This window comes from Anser cygnoides, chromosome 4 (genome assembly GCF_040182565.1).
Source record: "Anser cygnoides isolate HZ-2024a breed goose chromosome 4, Taihu_goose_T2T_genome, whole genome shotgun sequence".
NCBI lineage: Eukaryota > Metazoa > Chordata > Aves > Anseriformes > Anatidae > Anser > Anser cygnoides.
This window is the reverse complement of record NC_089876.1, coordinates 13881513-13906361: the sequence shown is the minus strand read 5'-3', so window position 1 is coordinate 13906361 and position 24849 is coordinate 13881513. Positions and strand designations below refer to the sequence as shown.

The window sequence follows — 24849 nt, the reverse complement described above, 5'->3', positions numbered from 1 at the left end:
AAATTATTTAATCTAAGCTAAAAAGTTTTTTTGCTTAAACCTTTCAAGTTTATGTTGAAAGAGATGTTGAATGAGCTGTTGAAATTAAGAAACAGTTGAAATGCAAAAGCAAGGAAGTAATTTCTTTCAAAATACAATATTTAAAAATAGTATATTTTAAGAATATTATTATAGGAATTTGGTGCAAATTTGTAAGCAGTTAAATCAATGTAGAATTGTGTAAACATAATTGTGTAAACATAATTGTCAGGAGAATTATGAACATAGCATAGCTGATAGGTAGTACAAAATCAATTTAGTTATTTTTAGTTTTGGTCTTCATACTTACCAAAAGAGCATATTACATTGTCTGATGCCAATTTTTGTTTTCCAGGGCTTAGTTATTGAGCGACTTGGACGCAGGCCTCTTCTCATTGGAGGTTTTGGGTTGATGATTGTCTTCTTTGCAATTCTTACTGTGTCTCTGACTTTACAGGTAACAGTACAGTCATTAGATATTTTTGTTCTCTCTTTTGTCTATTTTAAACACCAGGTACTTGATACTTGTTTGCCTCAGTGTTCCTCTATAAGCCAATCCTTTTAATTGGTTTGATGTAAGGATTCAAAGGTCTGTCTTTTGCTTGTTTATAAATATGGTGTTTTCAAAGCATTGTAGTTAGCTGTAGCAGGTTTTGCATTAAGAAACCATAGGGGCTTTGGAACATTCATCTCTCATCAAATGAAAGACTCAGGCATATCATGAACTACCATGAAGACAGTTTTACCCATAGTTGGGAAATGTTATATTCTGTGTTTTTATCCTTGCTTGTAAAGCAGTCTTCTTTCATACTATTTCATCATTATACTTAGGCTTGGATAAGTATCCATGTTTACTCTTCTATCAAGTCACATATTTTTATTAAAAATATAAAGACTTGGCCTTTGCAGAACATCTGCTCTTAAGTTTTCAGATGTTATTAGCAGTTAGTTCTCCAGCTCTTTCAAATGGTCAAAGGATAATCATTAAAACAATCTAAATACCGAGCCTAAATCATTTTTCCTTGTTTAGCTTCCATTTTCATAGTCATGTGGTTTCCTTTGACTTTTGAGGGCCTTTAAGATGTAAAACTGACAGTTTGGAACAGCATGGTTTTGGGTGATCTTTCAGCAAGCTGTTTTTTCTGCTGTTGTTGATTTCCATGTTTTTCCATTAATATGACTTTCAAATCATACTTCTTGGCTGAAGAGAGTCTGTTTTGATGAGCAGGTGCATGCAAGACCATTGCAAAGTTTTATATGACTTGCCTGTATGTGTAACACAATAAATCTTTACTTCACATACCTGTCATGACAGCTATAAGACAGCTCTTCAGAAGAGAGCTGTTAATGCAAGTTTTGTAAGCTGAGTAAAAGGTGTTCTTCCAAAACTTTTAAAACATAGTTTTATACATGAGGACATTCAGCTATTGGAAATCTCTGAAGTTTGAGTGCCTTTCTGTTTTACTTCTTTTCAGAAGTGTCTCAATATCTTAAATACTAGAGGGTACAAATAGGCTTGATCTCAGGGCAGTTTGTATCTACTCTGTATTTGCACATTCCCTCTCTCAGTGCCTTTAGAGTCTGGATGTGAGTTCACTACAAGTCCCACTACAGATGGGAACTCCAGAATGTGTAATTTCAGTAGGTTTACAAATCACTTTCTTTCTGTTAATGCCTAGGAGACCACTAGCATGTTTTCTGCATAATAGACAGACTATAAGAAAATGGGGGTCATTATCTAGTACTGAAATAAATAATTACTTATTTTACAGTGCCACTTAAGGTGATGTTACAGTTATATGTACCTTGATCAAATTTGCAAAAACAGTAAAATTCTACTAAAAGCAGTATTTAATCTTTGCTGATGAAAAAAAAAAAAGAGAGAAAGAAAAGGGAATCCCTGAGTTTTTCCTTACTTAATAGTGTTCTTATTAAGCATTCATGTAGATAGTTAAGAAAGAGAGTCCTGAAAACTCAGTAGAAATCATGCAGAGTATTTCATGTTCCTACCATTTAGACGTATGAATTGAGATAAATCTACTTTGAAGTAAAATAAAAAGATTGCCTTGTGAGGAAAATAGGTGATTCCATTTACAAGTCCACTAAAGAACCATTTATATCTTGTTTGCTTTTCCCAGTAGCTGTTACTTGCACACATGACCTTCCTTGTCTGCAAAGTAAGGTTATGGCTAAAAATGCCTAGACTGTGGCTTTCATGTGCTATGTGAAGTTTCAGACACAGCTGTCCTACCCAGAGGCAGCCTTCCATATCTGGACTTCTGCCCAGCCTTTAACTGGAGAACTTAGAAGCTCTGTGGATCATCATAGCTGCTCTTTAACCATTCTTGAAATATCTGAGGAGGACAGAGGTGCAGAATCTGTGCAACAGAAAGAAAAAACTCTTTTCCAGATTGGCTTGAACTTTAGCACAAGAAGTTGTAGACCTTTAGAGTTGTGACTTCTGTGGTGCAGGAGGTTGGCTAGTATTTCTCTTACAGAGAGCAAGACCTTCTATCCAAATAATCTTATAAAATTCTACAGAAATGTTGTGATTTTCTAAAGCAGTCCTAGACTAAATTCTGAAATAGAGAATGAATTGTGGAAAAAACTATTTCTGATTTTTTAATACTGGAGATAAGCACAATATACTTAACATGAATGTCTTTTTTTTCTACCCAGAATAATGTGCATTGGCTTCCTTACCTCAGTATATTTTGCATTCTTGCAATCATTGCATCGTTCTGCATTGGACCAGGTATGTCTATTTTTCATGTTTCTTTGTACATCAAAGCCCAGCTATTCTTGCACTGGCAGTAATGTTTACAAATTGCTTGTTAGTAATATCACTTAATCCTTGCCTGAAGACCTCAAGAGGTGTAAGACAAGGAAAGGTAATAGCAGCACACAGTGATAGCCACATACGTAATAAAAACCCAAGTACACACACTCCTACTTAGCTGTCAGAACTAGTGCCTAAACTGCAATCAGTACCAAATTATAATGTTGGCAATTATTGTAGGATTGCTTCTGTTTTTTTAAATATATATAGAGTCTAGTAGCTAGGTGTTCATTTATCAGTGCTTATGTTAGCAGGTTAATGCCAGTAGTACACTGGGAGACCAGTGGAGGGAGAGGAGTGGAGCAATTGAATCTTGCAATCCCCTTGTCCTTCTGTAGGTTCATCTAAGTCTCTAGTATTACTGGTATATGGTTTTTTTTAGACTGAAGTTTTTTAAAAGGGTTTTGTAGAATAGAGCTGCTCTTGCTATTTCAGTACCTAATGAAAGTTAAATGTTGACTTGAAATTTCTGAAGAACTTCCCTTCAATTGTTTTAAGTAGCTTAAATAATTTAAGTGCAGCTACTTATAGTATCTTTCTTTGTTTCTTCCATAAAAATCTGTTGAAGTGAGTTCTAATTTGTTGCATATTGCAAACACGTTCCACCAGTTTTTAGAATCTGCAGATCAATATGTTCTTGTGCGTTGTATTTTCAGCATCTTAAAATTAATTCTCTACATTTCTCCTTTACCTCAATATTCATCATAATAGATTCCATTTTTCTTCACTTAGCTTCACATAGACCCTTGCTGAGACTATTCAGAATTTCCTGTTTTACTTTCCACTGTCTTTGGAGCAAAGTATCTGTAGATATATGCAAGATCGACAGCTTTTTTTTTATTATTACTTGTTTTCTCCAGATTTTTTTTTTAATATATCTCCTTCTCTGTTTTTCACCATGCTTATTGTTTTCAAAGCCAAAGAACATTGTAATGTACCAGCAGCTACCTAGTTGGCTTCTCCACCTCTTCTTTATACCCGACAGTAGTAGGAATATCTTGATAGTATTGAACATTGCTTTGCTTTTTATGAAAAATTTGGTAATTGACACTTCAGTGGCTGAGAAGAAATTACAAAGAATCATATCTCGGCTCCTCTGCAATTCAACAGCAGATTTTTAGTTGACTTTTAGTGGGGCCAGATTTATCTTCAGTGAAACTTCTCTGAGAGGGGTTATCTCTGTTTTGTTTAGTGGGGCTTAGGAGCTCTGAACTACTTTCCTACCTCTCAGCTGGGAGCATTTCTCTTTCAGAATATGAAAGCAATTTCAATTATTGGCCATGTTTTAAGATGGATGAATGAGTCTCTTGATGCTGTTTAATCATACAAGAATCTATCAGTGCAGAAGAAGAGAAGGCCGAGTAGGGCAGCTGCACTTCTTTTTGTGCAAGCAATGATATTTAGGTTCCAAAACTGGAACCAAACTATTGTACTGGTCTGCCTAGGTAGGTTGGGCCAACCCCAACTTCCAGAATTTCTGAAGCAGAAAGCACCTGAGAGAAACTGTGCCAATTTAGTACTAATGGCTACAAGAGGACCTGGACCTTAGGATATCTTCATGGAAGATTGAAGTTACTTGGCAAATCTCAGAATTTGCTGGGTTTCTTAGTGTGAAATATTACTTTGTATTGCTATTCTGTGATCTAAAATTTAGTTGAATAACTAATCAAACTATTATAAAACTTGCTAATTTTTTTTTAAAAAAAAGACAAAAATGCTGCTGCAGATGTAAGATTGCAACTGTGTGTGAGGAATAAGAGATGAATTCTGTGGAATTACTTATCCTTATGTTTCCTTAAATAAATGAAATGCAATACACTGAACATTTCAAGATAGATCAGAATTATTCCCTAACTGAAAAAAATTTCAGTGTTTCCTTCAACCAAGTCAAGTATGGCACTACAGTCAAAACAGTAATATTTTGAGTAAAATAAATACAAGACTGAAAAGATTATTCTGAGATTCCAACATAAGAAAATTTGGAGTCCAATGGATTTCCACATTTTTTTGCAGTTTCAAGGATGTCACTCTGCAGCTGGTCCTGCAGCTGCATTATCATCATTATCATTATACCTTCTCCCATAGTAGCCTACGCAGGTAGTACTTACTGATCAGTGACCAGCTGCATGTATTTATTTCTGTCCCAGTGTGAAAGACATTGTAACATTTTTTGGTTATTAGTTAACTCACATACAGTTACATAACACATTTCATTTGTTCATTTTCCATAAAAGGAAGGGCATAATTAATAAAAGGGCATAATTAATTCACAGTAGAACAAAGAAAGCAATGAATTGCCTGGGTTAAATCTTCTCTTTCTGAAAGACCTCTATTAGATGGGTAGAGGTGGGCTTATAGAAAGAAGAAGATCATTACCCACTATCCATATACTAATTAATTGATCTTAAAAGACAGAGGAATGAACCTCATCATGCTGTTGTGTAACAAGATAAGATACAATTCAGCCAGGTTTCAGAAATTTGAGCATTAGTGACAATCTGTAATGCTGCTTTGAAACATTTTGACAGCATGCCTAATGAGTTCACTGGAACTCTTCCTGTGATCTTAGCTTCAAACTTTGTAAAATTTAAGTAAGGGTTGAATCATGCATCTCTTATTTATGGAATAAAACTATTAGTGTTGGCTTCTGTGGAACAAATTCTGTCTGAACAAAAATGACTCATGAGTAAAGATTCTAAGTCCTAAATTACTACAAAAAGATCAAAACTGAATAGTGTGTACTTCCGTTCTTTTATTCCAGAGCTCTGCAGTCCAATGGAAAATCTGTATTTCTGGATCTTCCTAGATAGGGCAAATAACGCTCACTAGCAATTTTCAGATGACTTAAAATCTTGACTTCGTTTTTTTCAAAAATATATTGTGACAGTTATTAAATTAAGGTACCCTATATATGGCATAAATTATGTTCATATGATACATGTACTAAGGAAAAAAGTTATTTCTCAGGGAAGTGTGCAATACCACTGTAGTGTCATGGTAAACAAAAATATCATTTATTACAATGGGAAAGTCACTAATGAAAATTAACCTTAATTTTCATTTCCTTCTACTGTTGGGGTTTTAGTAAGAACAAGTAAGTAAACAAGAACCCACTTCTGAACAGATCTCCAATGCAGTGGCTGTTAGAGAATGTCTAAAGAAAAGTATGAACAAGGCAAGCACGTAAGACACTTTTCCAGAAGGAGTGCAAAACTTTTCAGCTTAGTATATTCCTGAGAATAGTTTCTAAGATTTTCATAGTCTTGCATGAATTTGTTCATTCTCTGTCTGAAACTGTGCAAAATTTTAACATCTGCAGCATCCTTTGGCAAAGAAATCTGCATGTCTACCACCTGCCATGTGTATAACTACATCCTTTGGCTTTGTGATGCCTTCTATGTCTTCCATTGGAAGAAATGGAATAGTTGATCCTCTTCCTCCCTCTTCAGGTTTCTTGTGATCCAGTAGACTTTTACCTTATCACCTTTTCTAGACTGAACAGCTATTTCTTATTGCTTCCTTCTCAGAGATATTTTATAACACCCCTTTAGTAGGAAAGTTTCACACTTAAATATCTGATATTTTTTAACACTCTGGCAGTTTAATGAGACAAGACTGAGGCTTAGAAATAAATTTCCCATCTTTCTGGTCAGTAAAAAGTTTTTTACACCAGAAAATTAATGTATTTTTTTATTATTATCAAGTTGCAACTTTTAAATATTTTTAGCCTTTCTGTAGAAGGCTGAGCATCATTTGTTTATATTGTTTAACCAAGTGCTGTTGTCATGGTATTGCTCATGCTTACTATCTTATGAAATTCTTCTGTAGAAGAGCCATGCTCTTTATGCTCTTATTTAGAGCATTTCAGCATTCAATGGAGTAAATCCCACATGGTTTGTAATGATTCTGCAGATACAGATCTTCATCTAGGATGAATTCACTTTACATTCATTGAGCTATTGGTACTTGGAAGAATTATCCTATCTGAGAATAGTAAATAATGTGGACAATTGAGCTCATAAAATACTCCTAGAACTTTCTAGATAATAAATACAGTATTTGCTCTCTTGCTAGACCGTCTGATACTTGTTTGATAGCTTATATATTGTGTGGCCTCCCACTTTCAGAATAGCATATGGATGAGTACCATCTGCTCTTTACAGCTAGAATCAGCTGTTACTATATTTTTTTTTTCTATTCGTTTCATTTTTCTGAACTCAGATTTTCAGTTTGCAGATGTTTTTCAGGCATATTGCTAAGCACTGAAACAATAACTTTAACAACAGGTATGTTCATGCATGTGAGTGATTTGGTACTTTGTTTTTATCAAAGGACAAAAGAGCAGAAAGAAATCTTTCATATATTTACCAAAAAAAATAAAGTTGCCCTTATGTTCAGAATAGACAATCTGTGATGTGAAAGAGAAAAATACCCTCCAAAAATCACTTAGTTCTATAAGTTAGGGAATCATGCTCTTCCAGACATTTGGTTCATTGTGCTTACTTAATTATACTCAAGTAAAGGTATTTGGTTGCAAAGAAACATACTGCTTTCCAGTGTTATTTTGGTTATGTGAACAAGTTAGTAAATATTTTTACAGTTTTCACCTCAAAATGTGAAAGCTGCATGGAAATGTTTTTCATGGTCACACATTTGACCTGAAATAAATATATAGTATGCTTCAACTGAGGAAGTGTCATCCAATATAGAGTAAACAGAAAGGACTGATGAGTTTGTTTCTCGTTCCTAAGGAGACAATAAGGAAAAAAAAAAGGAGAGAGAGAAATACAGAAAACAAATCAAAGAAAAAATTTAATTAGAGAACAGTTTCAATATCTCCACAAAGCATTTGTGCTGACTTTCAGCTTCAGAGCAAATGTATTGATTTGGAATGCCTTGACTGAGTGAGCAAATACTGTGCAACTTGTTGGAAATTTAGTTAATGATAGATGGGCTTAGGTACATGCAAAACGTCTTCCTGCTTTGACCTTGTCTTAGAGTTATATTTTTTAAAGAAAAAAGCTAAAACCATCTATAGTTATTCCCACTTTCTCAATTAAATCCATGTAGCTGCTTCTTCATGGACACAGAATAATACTACCATGTTGAACTATGCCCGCAGAATCAATGTCTAATTCAGGAAAACCACAATAAAATCGGACTTAAACAGGAAAAGTGTAGCTTATTTCTATCTGTTTACTTGAATTCCCTGTCTACCCATTGTGTCTTTGCAGCAGTTGCTGTGCAAGCAAATTATTTTTTATTTTGCTGGGTGAATTGAAAAATATCTATATGTATGTGTGTGTATTGGGGAATTTGAGGTAGTTCTACAAAGCTGCTGGAAATTGAGTCCTTTAATCTACTGGCCTCTTAAAAAAAAAAAAACACTACAAAAACAACAAATAAACAAACAACAATAAACCAGCTTACACAAGATATGTCCAATCCATCCAGAGACAGTTTTCTGCAGAGGTGTAATACCACCTGTCAGGGAGGCTGTATTATATGCTGGGATAAGGGGTTTTCACTCTGTTTTTGAAGCTGTTCCAATTTCTTTAAAACACTTAAATATTCATTCTCTGTACCAGAAAATGACTCTTCTGCCATGTGTCAAGAGATTCACCCCAGATGGTGGTACATGTGGGGAAAAAGAAAACCAACTGTAATTGGGGATTACAGCAATGTTGGCATGGATTTACAGATAACTTTCCCAATGGAAATAAGCATGACAAAAAATACAGCAAGACCTTGAATCTTTGGGAACTTGGCATAAAGCAATTCAATACGTTGTCTTTGTATGAAGAGATTTATTAATATTTCTTCTTTAGAAGACCATTGTGTTTACATGTTTACATCCTTCTATCCAGTTTTGATAAATGGAGGAGGTAGTGCTGCAGCTGAGGAGGTTATTTATGAGGTCTGTCTTTAAAACAACTAAATGAAGGGTAGGATGTGGACTGTTTTAAGAATATTCCTAACTTTAATGTAGTCTTTCCTTTATCACCTTCTTTCAGAAACTGAAAAAGTATTATATCTTTCAAATCAAGCCTTTGCAAATTCAGTGACACTGAAAACAGTAAACTTGAGCGCTGGACATATTTTACCATTGGCAATAAGTACAAATATCCCAAGACCTTATTGTTGTAGCGAGAGCTGTAAAAGATGTCTGCGTTGCCCTTCCTTTGACCCCTCTAGCTCGGACGGAGGTTAGCCATGTGTGCACAGGCAAGTTTGTGGTAACATTCCTTCCTCCATGGGACATTGCCCAAGTGTTACCTGGAGCACTCTGAAGGGAAAAAGCAAAAAACAAAACAACAAAAAAAACACCTTTAATTATCACAGGCAGTAACAGTAGGGAAACTTTCAGAAATCTGAGAAGTTGCGTTTTTATCTATTGCCTGATAAGTCAAGCCATCTTTGTGTGGGGAACTTGTGTTATTTTGGTAGCACTTGAAGTCTGAGATTAGTGACATGGCTGAAGACTCACTTTATCATTCTCATTTCTTGTAATAGGTGATGTGTATGTTCAGGCAGCTGGAGCATAAAAGAGACTTAGAAAATAAGGAGCAGAGTGAGGATTTAAGGATGTCTGAAAATGTTAGTTAAGGGAGAATATAAGAATGATATCTATAAGTATCACATGGAAAACTTCACTATAGCTATTTCCATTTTATCTATAATTCATTTAAAAGACAGTTTTATGTTACCACACTATATGCACATTCTTTTACATCTTTTCTTAGAGTCCTAACATATTGCCGTGTATCATATCTCTGTATTCTAATGTGAAAAATATGCATTATATTGTCATGTGCCACATCATCATTTGTGTGATGAAGACTTAAAGTTGATTGTTAGAGCAAAGAAGTGCTCATGGAGCAGTTTGCACAGGAAGGCTGCAAAGAAAGGCTTCTGTGAAGGTGAAGTTTTATATGAAAAGATACTGAATAACTTCATCATGTTTAACAAAACAGAAGATTGAGAGTACGTTTTCTGTTTCTAAATACATGACCAAAAGGGAGAACAACATTGAGAATGGAGAATAAGCTGAAGGCAAATGTAACTGCAGAAAATAACAACAAATCCCAAATCTAGGTGCTAGCTAGCCGTGAAAAAAATTCAGGGAGAAATTGGAGGAAAACTCCTAACCACTGCAGGAGCTAAGTTCTGTTTCAGCTGCGCAGTGGAAACAGCAAAAGGGGAAACTAAATAGCAAAAGGAGAAACTAAACAAACAAGCTTTATAAATTTATAAAGCAACTGTATGAAGTACTGCCTGAAACAGCTGAATATGGGATTTGACCCAGATTTAATCTGATCCTGTGTTCCCTTATCTCCAAGTCCTGTGTTCTTACTCTACCTCCAAGTAGATCCTCTGTATAAAATCTGTCTTTGCTTCCATTTGTCAAAAAGCCATTGTGCCTGCAAAGATAAAGATGTTCTTAGAGAGGATTTTGTAGCTGGTCATTATGTAGAGCATGTAGCCCATGACTTACATCAGTACCTGTTTGTTTTTTGTTTGTTTGTTTTTAATTCAGTGGAGCTTCAGTGAGAAGAGAGCAGGAGTATGTATTTAGTCCTTACACAGTATTTTCAGGGCATCTGACTTTACTGTCTTATGTTGTGTAACATCTTCAAAATGGTTATTCTGGCCCAAAATCCCATAGGTATTTCTGTGGGTGAGTAACACTCCCCTTCAGAAGAAATACTGACGTTAGTGGTGTTTGTGTGAGGTTGAATTCAGTGTGAATAGTATCAGAAGTGAATCATTGTGATTTTCCTTCAATTTCTTCTTATAAAATAAGTTCCTGTTCAGTATGCATCAGGATGGCAAAATCAGATGAGTAGTAGGTTTCCAGAGAAACATGATGAGAGACACACTTTCATCACAGAAAAGTGAAATCACTAAAATTCAGTCTTTGATGGAATTTGAAAAAAATAGTAATTTTATGCTTGCGGGATCTTCATTTTCCAAGTCTTGCTTTTAGTACTGATTGCACTTTCATGCACAGCTAAGAAACATTAACAGACCAGACCATTTCAGAAAAATATTTCACTTAGTTTTTGTCTCTGTTTTGAGAGTTTTGTCTTGTAACTGAGTTTTATAATACATACTTGTCATGGTTTATTGAACGTGAGTGAAGTTTTTCCTAGTACAGCTCAATATAGACACAGTGGAAACATGATAATGGTATATTCAGCATACGTTAAATTGATATTATAAAGTAAACAAAAGTAAACTCAGAGGAAATCATTTCTGTGCCCTGAGGTGTATCAAAGATATTTTGGTATTTAAAGTTTAAATCAGTCTGTGCTCTTATTCTGAATGCCAGTGTACAGCTGTATTGACAGCAGAGCGGCTGTGATAAAAGGGTCACTTTGAAAGTCATGAGGTTTGTTCAATCTGAAATGTCATCAGAGAAGAAAAAAAAAATTATCTTGGATGTGAAACACAAACAAAGGTGTGATAGCACACATGTGGACATAAAAGTACTGAAATGAAAGGCAGTGTCAGTATTATCACCTGAAATAGGCATTTACAGAAGCTTTGTGTGGTGCTTTAATTTCTCCACTTAGAGGGGGGATGTAAGAATTTCTAATGCTCATGGCTTCCCACTGAGCCATTCTTTTAGTACAGTTTGAGAAAGTGTTTGGAGCTTGCTTGTGTGGAAAAAAAAATTCTCTTTATATTAGAAAAATATATCGTGTTAAAAAGAAACCAATAAACCAGTGTTGCTGTATATATAATTTAATAAGTTGTAGATTTCAAAGTTTAGGTTAATTTTCAAAGGATCTTTTATTCTATAAACTAGAAACCTTTACAGTCATTCCAGCAGGTAAGCATCTTTTGATAATGCCAAATAGTTCCTGCATCAGAGAAGAAGGGTATTTGCACAGAAATAACCTTTAGTTTTCTTTAGTATGTAATAAAAGGCTTGGTTTAACAGCTGTAAGGCTTTGGGGGAACAAGAGTAGATTTAAATCCGCTGCCCTAAGAGCAGCTAAATATTCCAAACGTGAATTACAGTTCTGATCAGGGATAACTCATACTAACCTGGAGATATATATGTATTATGTAATACGTAGCATAAATTTGTCTCAGTTGAAGGTTTTCTGGGGGATCTCTGCCCCATCCTCTGCCCTGTTGTGCCGCTCCATTTCTGCAGAAAACCATCCATCCAACACAAGTAGCCCTACGGGTAGCATCTCAGCCTCCCAGCTGCCAGCAATCAGAGCCTGCCGTATTAATGCGGAGTGCCATTTCTTTAATTTATGTGGGCTGTGAACCAAGCAGCAGGAGTTCTGATTTACCATTCCTTTTCTATTTAGTGATGGGACAAGCTACTGCCTACACTTGGGACAGGAGTATTTTCAACTACTGCTACTAAATCAAGGAGACTAAAGAATGGGAAGTTTAAGGACTTCACATGAGAATTTCTCCTTTAGTTGCCTTTCAGTGAACAAACTGAGTTTTTGGACTGTTAAGGAAAAAAAAACAAACAACAAAAAAAAACTTTCTATCTGGCTGCACTTTCACTGAATTTTGTGCAGGGTAAGATAACATGTCCCTTGATTATATTAAAGACAGTGTAATTCAACACATATTTGGGATTAATACATGTTTTATGTTTTGTTCAAATGCTTCTCTCTTTAAAGAGCAGTATAGAATAAGTGTAGCTTTTAACGGTTCTGTTAGAGAAGTGATTTTAATTCTTTATAATTAGTGGAAGTTCAAAAGAAAAATGATCCTCTAGTATTCTTAAGGTAACTGTAGTTGTTGGATAAAGGAACTGCTGGAGATGACATTTGGAGTTCTTAGCAGCAGGAAAACTTAACGAACTTCCTCCCTTTAACAATAGATTTTACAAATTTTCTTAATTGAAGCTTTCAAAAAGTGAACACTTTGACACTTGAGAGCACTCCTCTTACCTGAACTAGTGTGTTTTCCTGAGTGATAGTTAATTACTTGCTGATGGCTCACAACTCAAAGACTCAGACTTAAGAAATTTGCTGCTGAAAAAATTGCATCCATGTGGTTTAGAGCTCCATTAAAAGACTGATTTATTCAAATGTGTAAATGATGTAGGTACATTATTCAGATTAATGGGGAGTAGATACAGAATGCCTAGTAAAAAATATTGAAAGTTTTGAAATTCACAATTTACAAGTAGTGTTTGTATTATTATCAGAAAGACTTTTTCTTCTGTGAATTAGTATAAAAAAATTATATTTACAAAAGTGCAAACTAATAAATATGTAGAACAGCAGCTGTAGAACTAATGAATGTAGAACTAATAAATGTAAGATAATAAAAAATAATGTATTTTCCTTGTGACCAGGCATAATTCACACAAAAATAATGTTGTAAGTTCAGTTCATCTACTTTTGTCTAAGCTCCATGACCAGCATTTAAATGCAAATGTTCACTAGCTTTATGTGACAGCAAGAAGTTGCTCTAGCGACTAGACAGTGTTTCTTGACAGCCAGCACACAGTATAGAAGGCTAAATAAACGGCACTAGGAAACTTTCGGGGGAAAGTAAAAATAGGTCAGAAGGACAAATCCATAAACAAGGACTACATCAAAAGTAGTTTGGTAGTTTGTGTTTGACAGAGTTAGCAGCTGTTTCTTTTCAATCTCCAGATGTTATTTGTCCTACTCTAGAAAATTCACTTTCTTGAGAAACATTCAATTTTGCTGAAAACAGCTGGCTTTTGTGACTGGGAGGTGTTTTCTGTCCAGTCATCAAAGTAGCTGCTAAGTATTTTTCAAAGTTACTATTAAATGATACTGTATTACTCATCCCCTTGCATCCTCTGTAATGTCTACCTAAGGAAGGCTTTAATGAGAGGAAGATTTAGTTCTCCTGTGCCATTGATGTTCTTCCACTCAGTTGAAAAAATAAATCATAACTCTAATGCAGTTAAACTTTTGGGGTCACAAAAACACATAAACTGCTATAAAGTGTTAGACTACAACTTTATCTGTATTGCTGTCATGCAGTGTTAGTAGCAGATGTTTTGAGGGAAACCTGTGAACAGGTCATGTCTTTCTCCAGAGTACATCCATGCAGCTTCTGTCATGTCATTCTGCTGGTTATGGAATTCTTGAGACAGAGGTTGAATGTGGACCACCATATTTAGGTGCCAGCAATTGACTGTTACTGTCTCCTGTCAAGTTGTTACTTGTAGTGAAAGGTCATCTTCAGGCTATTTGTTTTCCTTTCTATTTGGTAACAATCAGGTACCACTATTTGCTATATCTATTTTGGCTATTCAGCACAGTATCCGTGTTTGTTCTACTCTGCATTCTGCAACTGCAGCCAAATTCTTTAATCGCTGTCATTTGAGGCCCAGTGTCCTAAAAACTTCAATAGTTTCCAGAAATCATAAACAGTGAAGACTTAGTCTGTTGCCCATCTTAAACAAGGGGAGAAGAACAGAGACAGACTCTTCTGTCCCAGCTTCTCTGAAAATTTGGTCCACTATTTCAACCTATATCCAACCTATAGTGGACCTTTGGTCCACTATATCCAACCTTCAGGATGAATGCAGCTATACAATGACATAATTGTGCATGGCTACTGTGATTAATTTGTTTGTTAAAAGATTTCATGAGGAAAGCCTGACACGCCGCACTGAGTTTTCAAGACTGTTTTAGCTTGCATAGTTTCACGACCAGCAGCATTTTGTGCTAATGGGTTGTCATCTTGAATTCATGACAGCGAAATCATGCCTGGTGTCTCTGTATTTTTTTAAGTAGATTATTATAGAAGTAATCAGCCTCAACTAGATAGGGATCTTTTTTTCTGTTTTTAGTCCTTTCATAGTGCTGTGAATGTATGAACATTTCACTTACCTAAGACTGATCACTTGTGAGTCTTTATTTCAGGTATTTCCATGATATTGCTATATATATAGTGGATGAAAATATAAGGGGCATTTCTCTGCTTTTATTAAAGTAGGAACTCCCTTTTTAAAGATCATTGTTTTTAATAAGTTGATATTAACAGAAGTAATTTTTAATCACCATCTGATTGTTATAATGATACAGAGAATAATTATAAAATGAATTATATCATAAAGTCTCTTAGTCATATCTAAATAAAGAAATTTTTTCTTCACGTTCAAACAGAATAGAAAGCCAGGCTATAATTAAGGTTCTGATATGATAAAGTGAGTCTGGAAATATAACAGATGTTTAAAAGACTATTCACATGTAGTTAAAGGTTGAGTGTATTTTTGAATTGTATTTTGTTCTTTAGTAGCTACACAGAATAATAATGGTGAAGCAAAAAGAAATATTGCTAGTGCTACAGTAGAAATGTAATATTGATGTTCAGTTTTCAGGTGTTTCATGATAACTACTGCACCTAGCTCTGGTCTGGGCTATGCATCACAAAAAGAGGGAAAAAAAATGAAAGAAAAAGAAAGAAAAACACACACACAAATCACACAAATAACTCCACCAAACTGAAAGTGTTACCAAAACACCAAAAAGATTATGTACTAATTGTATTTGTAAATCAATTAGCAGAATGGCCTGTTTCTGGGCTGCTGATTCTATTACAATTAAAAATCAAATATTGGTTCTACAAAAAAAACCCTACTGCTTAATAAAAATTAAGACTAAGAAGACAATTTGATCATCTAGCCTGCTTTCATGTGTATTAACAGCCACTACATTTCATTCAGTCTATAAAAACTCTAGAAATGTGTACTGTAGAACAGGAAAATCAATTTGATAGAAATGTTCAAGACCCAATTAGCAGCAACTAATTGATAAGAAAGAGATGTCTTCAGTTAATACTAAAACATAAACCCACAGAAGAAGAGAGAGAGAAGGAAAAACTAAAAATAAAAATGGTAACGATACTCTGCTCAAATGCTGAAAATGAGGTTGACTTGGGCCAATACAAACTAGCTAGGATCTCCTTACTGATGAAGAAATATTGATATATTTTACAGTCCTTGTCACCATGGTGCAATAACATTCATATTTGGGGATGTTGCAGTGAAGTGTACCTCGTATTGAGCATATTTAGGTAGCTTCCTATTGGGAAGATATGAATCTAATAGACTGTAACACCAGAGGAGTAGTCCAGTTGATTCATTTTGGTAACTGCCCCTAGCATGACAAAACCCTTGGTTTTGGTATTTGCTTGGTCTTGTACAGTTCCAGACTACATTACTTACAGATTGCTTTGCTTTAATTTTCACCAGATCCTTTTATTGAGTGGTATTTCAAGATGTGCATCACTTTTACATACAGTTTGGTACCACCTTTGCAGACTTGAGACTTCATTTTGGAACTTAGGACTGAACGATTGGCAGAAATTATGTGGATAAGAGACGAATATAAAATGGTATAGATGAGGATGAGCAGGACTGCAAAAGAATTTTAATGCAAGATGGAGAAAATTTTAGATGCTGTTAGACTTTGATGCTATGGAGTTGGTGGAATGAACTAAAAAGAGATGATAAAATTGAGTAACTGACAAGGAATATGATCAAAGAAGTGGTATTTGAACTCATGAAGTAGAATGTAGTGGTAAAGCACACTGGATAGAAGGACATAAGGATAATTTAAACAGGGTGTGATAATAATTTGCATATAGTTAAAACATTTATGGATGATCTAACAGATAGTGGACATTTTGTGCTGGAAGACCAAGCAAAATTCAGAGGTGAATGCAGAGCATAAATGATGCAGAGATTAGGGTGAAAAGTGTATTCTACTCTTGGCTTTCAGGTCTAGGTTGCAGTGAAAAAGATTATGCTGTCAAAGCTGACTGAATTCAGGGGATGTGCAGGATTTGGGGTAAGGGGAAAAGGAAAAATTATGAAAAATTGGACATATTACTCAAAAGAAAACAGCTGTATTTAAAATGAATTACCATAACTCCTGTCAAGGATGATATCTTGAAAGTATTGAACTTACTGGGGTATTTCAATTATGTAATAAGTATTTTGCCTTCATTAAACAATTTTGCAGAGAAAAGCGGTTCAGTCAGTAAATGAGTGCTCATAAAATTGTGCTTGAGAATACTGCTTTATGGAACCAAAAATTATAAGAAAATGCATTAATTATTGTTCAAGAGGAGGAGAATTTCACTGAATAAGAAATGATCAGATGGTTTAGATAAGGGTATTCTTATGTCTTTTACATTACAAAATTATGTGGAATACCTACTTTTAATGTAATTACCAAGGCAACTGTAGAAGGAATATTCTGTAGTTTCTTTATTAGCTGATAGCCTTGCTATGTCAACCATTTTAATGTGAATTACTGAGAAGTGAGAAGTAACATATTAACTAATGATGTTACTGCAGAGGATATGAATATGTACTTCTGTTGTACACCATTGTTTGGTTAATTTATTTACTCTAAAGTGACATTGGCTAAACCAAATGCCACTTATTAAACGCAAAAGCCTTTTCCACACAATATTGTATTAAAAACTAGAATGTTAATACCTATAAGGTATTAGTTACTATATTACTAGGTTTTGCCATGTTCTGTATTTTTTTTTCTAATTTGGTTCTATGATGTACACTTCCTGTTTGCCATAGACTGACTTAGCTTTAAATGTCCTACGTTCAAGTGGCCCTTAATCTAAGGCAGAAGAGACCCAGCTCTTCAGATGGTACGAATTAATGTGGTTAACTAACTATATTGTTTTATACAAGCCAAGTGCCTGTTTTGCTTAATTTAGTAGTACATGAGATCAACAATTCTGCAGAAAGCTGCAGACAGATAAGAGAGTCTGCAGCACAAAGCTATGACTCAGTACACACATATCACACATTCTGCTCCCAATTCTCTTAACAGGATTAGCTAGGCAATACAGTCGTCCCATCTGAATACATAACACTGTTATTTCGTGGGGTATTATTCCACCACATAGAATGTACAAGGTTACACAGCATCTCTTTAAAGATCAATATAAATATTTTAGAAAATTCTTGTTCTATCTGTTGACCTATAGATATGGAAAACATTCACAGTTTGTATTGGGTGCCTCACTAGCAGTTCTCCTACAGTATGTACTTTCCAGCATTTTCGTTTGTTTGTTTGGGTTTTTGTGTTTTGGTAGCTAAGGCCTGAATACAAACAGACTTTTGAGGTCTCAGTGAAGAATATTAGGTTGCTTTGCCAGGTTGCCTTCTTGCAGGAGCTTTGTCTCACTTTCATTCCTCCCCACCATAGCTGTCCTCTTGAGTTGTCTTCTTGCACTTGAATCGCACATACTGAAGCCTTTCATTGAGACAGTACTCTATTTCCCAACCCTATTAGGATGTATCAGTCCTCTCCACCTACATACCTTGCCTTGCAGTCCACTGCTGTTTCACTTGATCTTGTCTAGAGCTGCAGACATTTTTTAGCAAAACAGAACATTGTTGCGAAGTACTTGCCTGATCTGTCAAAGCATTTCATTTTGAAGATTCCTTCTTTCAGAGAACAGGGCAGAAAAGTCTGGGAGCTCTTACCCTAGTCTGGGTTTTTAGGATTTCCAGGCCCTCCTGTTGGAAAGGCACTTGGCTGCATTTCCAGCTGCAGGACTACAAAGCCCAGGGCTCACCAGATGCCAAATGCTGCCTGAATACATGGAGTTGTGTCCTGAGCCTGTGCTGAAAGATGAGCAGGGGGCTCAGGGTGTTTCTTTCTCTTCATTAGTTCTTAGGATGCAAAGTTTCTATTGCCCTTAGAGGCAGTTTACCAATGTAATAAATCTCCCTGATTTGTATGAGGCATTTATTTTCTTAAGTTTCATTGCATAAATCATCTACTACTTTAACTCCTGGATAGGTAATGTATAGAAACAGAATGAGGATCTCAGCATTTTCCTTCCTTTTTCATGTTTTCTGTATTCAGATTTTTGTAATGAACCAAGTAACTTCTGCTAAGCGGTATTTATAACTGCTCACTGATCAAAACAGTGACTATATGCACTTATTTTTTCATAGGAAAATATGCTACTTGTGCAAATCTAAATATATATTCAAAAAAAAAAAGAATAGCATAGAATGTATGGCAAGAATACTATTTCTGTTCTATCATTCCAATTTCATGCATAAAAGACTATTGAGTTCAGATTCTGGATGTTTACCAGCAAGTGACATTGACTCTAAGTGTAACTGGACAAATTATGGAAGGAAATTAAAAAAAATACAGAGATATAGAAGTTTTGTTGCATGTCAAATTGTGTTGTGTAGGCTTAGTCTAGTTTAATTAAACAGACCATTGATATACAAGGCCTGTAATAAAAGAGATTTGCAATTTTCAGTGGAGGTAGCATTCTAACAGATATAACAGTCTTTCTTTAGTGGCACTGCAGTGTGTTGAGAGCTTCTTCCATTATGTTCACTGCAATGCTGAAAATAACAAAGTATTAGAAATGAATCACTATAAGCATTGCAGTCAATGCATTACCTGTTTAAATTAATGTTCAGAAGCTTCCTTGCCGAAAAACTCCTACAGGAAATCCTAATATACATTTTATTTTATGATTAGAGCTAAAATAAAGCTGTTTCACTGAAAAATGTGTGGAAAGTATTCCAGTGGAAATACTAATGCCAAGTTCATTCCCCATGAGAAAGAATATCAGTTAGCTTTTTGGTGAAACCATTTCAACCATGTTCAAACGTATTATGGTTGCAGAACTCATGACAAAATTTTTAAATACTGTTTCAAAAAACACAGTGGATTGATTGGATTGGTTTTAGCTGTGGTTTCCAAGCATCCATTGAACAGACATATATAGCCAATTAATTCATAGGAGACCTTGCAATGAGACTGACTGGAAGGAATGTTTGGTGAGATGCCATATTGTTGTGATGACTCAACTACTCAAAAAGCAAGGTGGAAAATCTTGAGATTTTGTAGAGTCAGTGAGGGAGGATCAAGCCTGTAGCTGCAGACAGTAGTGGCATACTCTTCTACCTGGGCTGACCTACTCAAAGCATATTGCAGCTTCCTTCAATCCCACACACCCAGATTTCTTTCTCAAAGAAACCATGTTAAGAAGGGATCTTTGAGCACACCTCTGCACCTTGAAATGACTGGGGATGGGAGTCAATAGTCCTGGGGCTATGAGTTTAGCTGATTTCAGGTGCCTTCGCAGTTTGTGTCTTAAGGATTTGCATTTTTCCTTCAACTTGCCCTAAGTTCTATTTCATTTCATTCAGCTGAGGAATGTGTTCTTCTCAGTGATGTGGCTCTTGGCAGGCATTTGCATCCCCTGCTCTGAGTCTTAGTACGATCAAGTCTCTGCTCTTCCAGGCATATAGCAGTATACAGCAATGACCTGGCTTCATTCAGTTTTTTATTTGTTTCTAGGCCTGGTCTGTGTTTCAGCTAAACTGCCAATTACTTCTCAGGCTCCTTGGTTCTTCCATACAATTTCTCTTAAGTCATCCCTCTACAGAGATTGACTGTTTCGCAATGCTATGGAAATTCTTGTCTATGCCATAAGAAAATCTGGAGGTCTGTCTGAGCCACCTTTCGCAATTCCTGTTTTACAAAACATTTTGGAGCTCAGAGGAGCTGCTAATTTCTTTTTTCTTTTTAGACTTCGCAAAATACTATTTTACTTTACTATATTTTTAATTGATTATTTTTCCAATTAGATTGAAGAGTTTTTGTGATAAGCATGACTAATAAGTTTTAGTGATGATTAATATGTATCTAGAATTCACATCTGAATTTCAAAGAACTTCTTTTTTAAAATAGTGCCCATGCATTTTTGTTTCCATAACATTTATGCTTTCTGATATGTTTCTGTCCTTTTTTTTTTTCCCTGTACTTTTTTTGTTATTATTTCTTTTGTTTGCCTCTGGCTTTTTTCCTCTCTTGTACAATGTGTACAATGTGTATTGTTCTAAATGGATCTAGAACAGCATTTTTTATTATACTGACAAGAACAGCAACACCTCTGTAGATTGTCCTACAGCAAAGGCATGACAGAATAAATGATCATAAATAAATCATCTTACATGGTTTCTATGTTTCTAGTCCTTCACTTCTTCTCTCTAAGGGGCAAGTGCTCTGGCAAACCACTACCTTGCACGGCACTTGAGACCTAAAACAGATATTGACAGAACAGATGTGATTGTTGTTTTGCCTGCCATAGTTTAGGATTTGAACCCAAATCCCAAGTGTATAACAAAATAGGTACTGGAAGCCACCAAGGATTAATAGACCATATGTTGCTAGAATTTCAGTAGTTATACCTCTTCATCTGTTCATTCTGCATGGTCAAAGTGCTATTTGCAGAGGTCACATTTGTTGGTCAAGAATTCAGGTACTACATATGGCTTGCAGAAAGACATTAAACAGGGGCATAGATGGCCTCAACTCTCCATGTTTCTGTTTTCTATGTATGAAATAGGAGGAAATATTTATTTGCTGTATACTTTTTAATGTGTAATTAATACTGACAGTCTTTAGGAAATAAAGTTGAGTTTGTTACAGTTGTAGATATATTCTCAGAAGAAGTCACATTAGTTGATAAAGGAGAGTGATGCCTACTAATGTATAATCTAGCCTTTTGCTGCATCACATGGCCTTTCTTCTACATTCATATTCACAGTCCCTGCATTTGAAAGATCTGAAATAGAGGAATATCTGACACTGTGTGTCATTTGCATGTCCTGTTAGATGTTTGCAAGTTACTATCTCATATTGCTGATAGAACAGCTTCTAGTGCATGTGTTTAAGTGCAATGCCACTGAGCACAACGGGCTCCACGAAAACCCAATGGATGGGCAAGTCTTCAGTGGTGTTTTTATCTTAATTTATGTGTATTTTGGAAGCAGGATTGTTACAGAGACTTTTGAGAGAAGGCGTATCTATTTACATGCTTTTGATTATTAAAGTGCCTAAACCAGAGAAAGGACTGAGATAATAGATGTGTACATCGATCTTGCCTACAAAGCTAAGCAGTAATGCAGAAAATAAGGCATAATAACAAAGGCAGACATTAAGTTCTTGAGGCAGAAAATGGTAGTACCAGAATATTGAAAACCTGACTAAGGTCATGAGGTTTATATTTTTCCAAACTGCTGTGAAAAAAATCTGCAAGCATATATGTGTCTGATTTGCAATATTAACTAAAATAAGTATACAATCAGAAAATGCAATTCATGCTTTATTCTATGGAAACGGAAATATTTCTGTAGAAATATCCTATTAAAAGGAAGGAAGCCAAAAATAAATTGAGACTTTCAGATACTAGACAGCTACTCCCTGGGGGTTATTGTGAGGCCAGCAATATGCCAGTGCTGTACAAAATAGTCCACTGTTTAAGTGGAAGGAAACATGAGTGGCAAATGTAGTATTCAGCTGAGCTTGTTATTATGAAGGTCAGAGTCCTTGGCTGATGGGAGAAATAGACCTTGCCAAAAGTGTCAGCTAGTAAGGGAATTTGTTAAATAAACACCAATGAAAAGTATGCCTATAGAGAGGCAAATGTATTGCCTTCTTATTGCTAAAATAAAGTGGGCAGTAGCTATTAAAAATATTGTTTAATCTCTTTGGACCTGTCTTTCCAATTGTTAATGTCTAAAAGTATTTTGGAATATTTCTCAGTTTTCAGAATTTCACACTTTTTAGTAGAAGCAGTAATTTTTATTTTTAATAAACAGCTTCTCATGTGGCATTCTCGAAGTTCTATGAATTCTCCATACTCTTACCTGGTTGCTGTCACTGAAAGGATGCATAACAGTGGTGTGAAAGAGCAAAATGTCACATTCCTCTAAAGTACAGTTTTGACTAATCACATTTTACTGGCTCAGAAGCCCCCGTGTGCACTTGAAAAGAGAGCTGTAGAGCAGTGCTAGTCACTGAGTTGTATAACACGGAGCACGTTCATCTCTATTATTGAAGCAGCTGTTGGCAGAGGAAGTTTACTAAAATCACTGCCTTCTTGGACCGTGTTTCAGGTGGGATTCCATTTGTCCTCACGGGAGAGTTTTTCCAGCAGTCTCAGAGGCCGGCCGCTTTCATGATAGCTGGGACAGTCAACTGGCTCTCCAACTTCGCAGTCGGACTGCTCTTCCCTTTCATTCAGGTACTCAGCATTCTTATCTCTGATATGCTGTGATATAGTTGATATACTGTGGCATATGATGTTTGAATAGTAATTTTCAGGTAATAATAAATGTCTTTTCATTGAAGTGGATGAAATTCCCACCATCTTTGTGATGCATTGCAATTGTACTACCCACGTATTTCATTGTTTGAATGTCTTGGAGGAATCTGTCCTGAAAAAAAAAAAAAAAAAAGTAAATCTCTATACTGTAGCAGTGGACAACCCTAGATGGCAAATTCCTCGTGGGAGTGCTGTAGCAATATAGTCTGATGGCTATGTCCAGAAGTCACAGTCAGCGATGATGATTATCCCTGCCTTCTTCTTCAGCTTTTAGACCACCCATCTTCTGGCTTATCCTATGCTTTGAGAATTCTCTTTAGTTCACTGGGGTATAAATGCTCTCTGCTCCTTCCTCTGTCTGAGCTTGTCTTCATGGCTCTCTTCTTTTCAGTCTCTGCTGACAGGCTTCTTTAGCTGGTTCCTTCTAGCTGCAGCCTAGTTTCTGCATGGATGAATTTGCTCCTGCCCCACCTTCCCCAGGCTCCCATAAGCTTCACTTCTAGTGGAGTGCTTGTTTATTTCCTCAGCTGAACAAGCGGAGGATTGAGGACAGTTTCCTTGAGACCTGTCTGACAACTAGTGTTTGTATTTTAACAGCATAAGTTTATTGTCTAAAAAATAAAAATGAAAAAAATAAAATTCAAAGCTTTACATAGAACAGCATTTCCCCCCTCTGATTCCTATAAATACCTCATATTGGTTGATATGCAATTGGCGAAGGAGGCATCTAGCAGCTTCTCATTCAAAACCACACAGAAGGGCCTTTTCCTGACCATGCACTTCTCCTGGGCTAACGTGGGAGCAGCTTTTCTTCTTTCAGGAGCTGAAAGGCAGGTGATCAGTTCCATGAGAAACTGTTTAAACTTTTTAAAGAGCCATCCAGCTTCACTGTTAACATTTTGAGTGAGAAGCTCAAAACTACAGGACAAAGTGCAGAATTCCTAACTGGTTGCTTAAAATGCACAAAGAAAATAGAAGAGGAAGGAGAAGGGCATAGAAAGGAAGGAGTCCTCCAGACTCTCTCCAGAGAGATTTTGGAACGTTACACTTCAGATCATTTATGAGTAATGAGATTTGAAAAACAGGCAGTGAGGTGATCCTGCTGTTTGTGCCTTCTTAAAACTGAAAATTGTATGATACATTATCATATGCAATACTGTACAACATGTCTTACTCTAAGCCTTTATATATTAATTTTCACTTGAGAGTGGAACTGCTTTTACTAGTGTTTGAAAGTAGCATCTGTTAGAGATAATATATGGGAGAACTTGAAGGCATTATAAAGTCTGACCCTTGATCTAAGTTTGACACAATTTAAAATTTCTTTTAAAAGAAAAATGTCTCCAGTCATTGTGATTACTTGGATCACCTTCAAAAGTTAACATGATTATAAAGGTTGTCATCCTTCAAAACTCTGTAGTACTACTAACATTAACTTCAATTAGACTGCTCAGAGCTATAAGAGTCAAGGGTTTGTTTTAATGCTTAGTGAAATCAGCTGTTTTTTCACCAGTTTTATAGCTCAGAGTAAGGACTTGCAAGCTCAGACTTAAAAGTCTGATTTTCAAAAGGTGATATTTCCAAAAGCAGGTAGAGTTGACATAATTCTTTTCCCACTGAGGTCATTAGATCCAAATTCAGCAGAAAAACAATTAGACAAATCCTCTGCCTTTTTGAAAACCTGACCTTAGTCATCAGCATCAGCCTGCTCATCCAGCATGCAGATGCTTCTGTGTGGCTTATTAGCTTTTTCTCCAAAAAGACAGGGACTGACCATTGAAGCAGCACTGGAGAATGCCTCCTGCTCTGGCTAGCTGGGTACCAATGGTCCCTATGTTTGC

The 24849-nt window shown here is 35.8% G+C and overlaps 1 protein-coding gene across 5 annotated transcripts in view; it reads left to right on the top strand.

Annotated features, from left to right (window-relative positions):
- SLC2A9 (solute carrier family 2 member 9) overlaps positions 1 to 24849 on the top strand; it is a 130650-nt gene that overhangs the window by 89242 nt on the left and 16559 nt on the right. For all 5 annotated transcript variants that reach the window (XM_066995643.1, XM_048046685.2, XM_013179956.3 and 2 more), the window contains 3 exons: positions 374 to 475; positions 2698 to 2773; positions 22800 to 22927. In XM_066995643.1, the coding sequence (XP_066851744.1) occupies positions 374 to 475; positions 2698 to 2773; positions 22800 to 22927 (306 nt within the window). The remainder of the gene's footprint in view (positions 1 to 373; positions 476 to 2697; positions 2774 to 22799; positions 22928 to 24849) is intronic.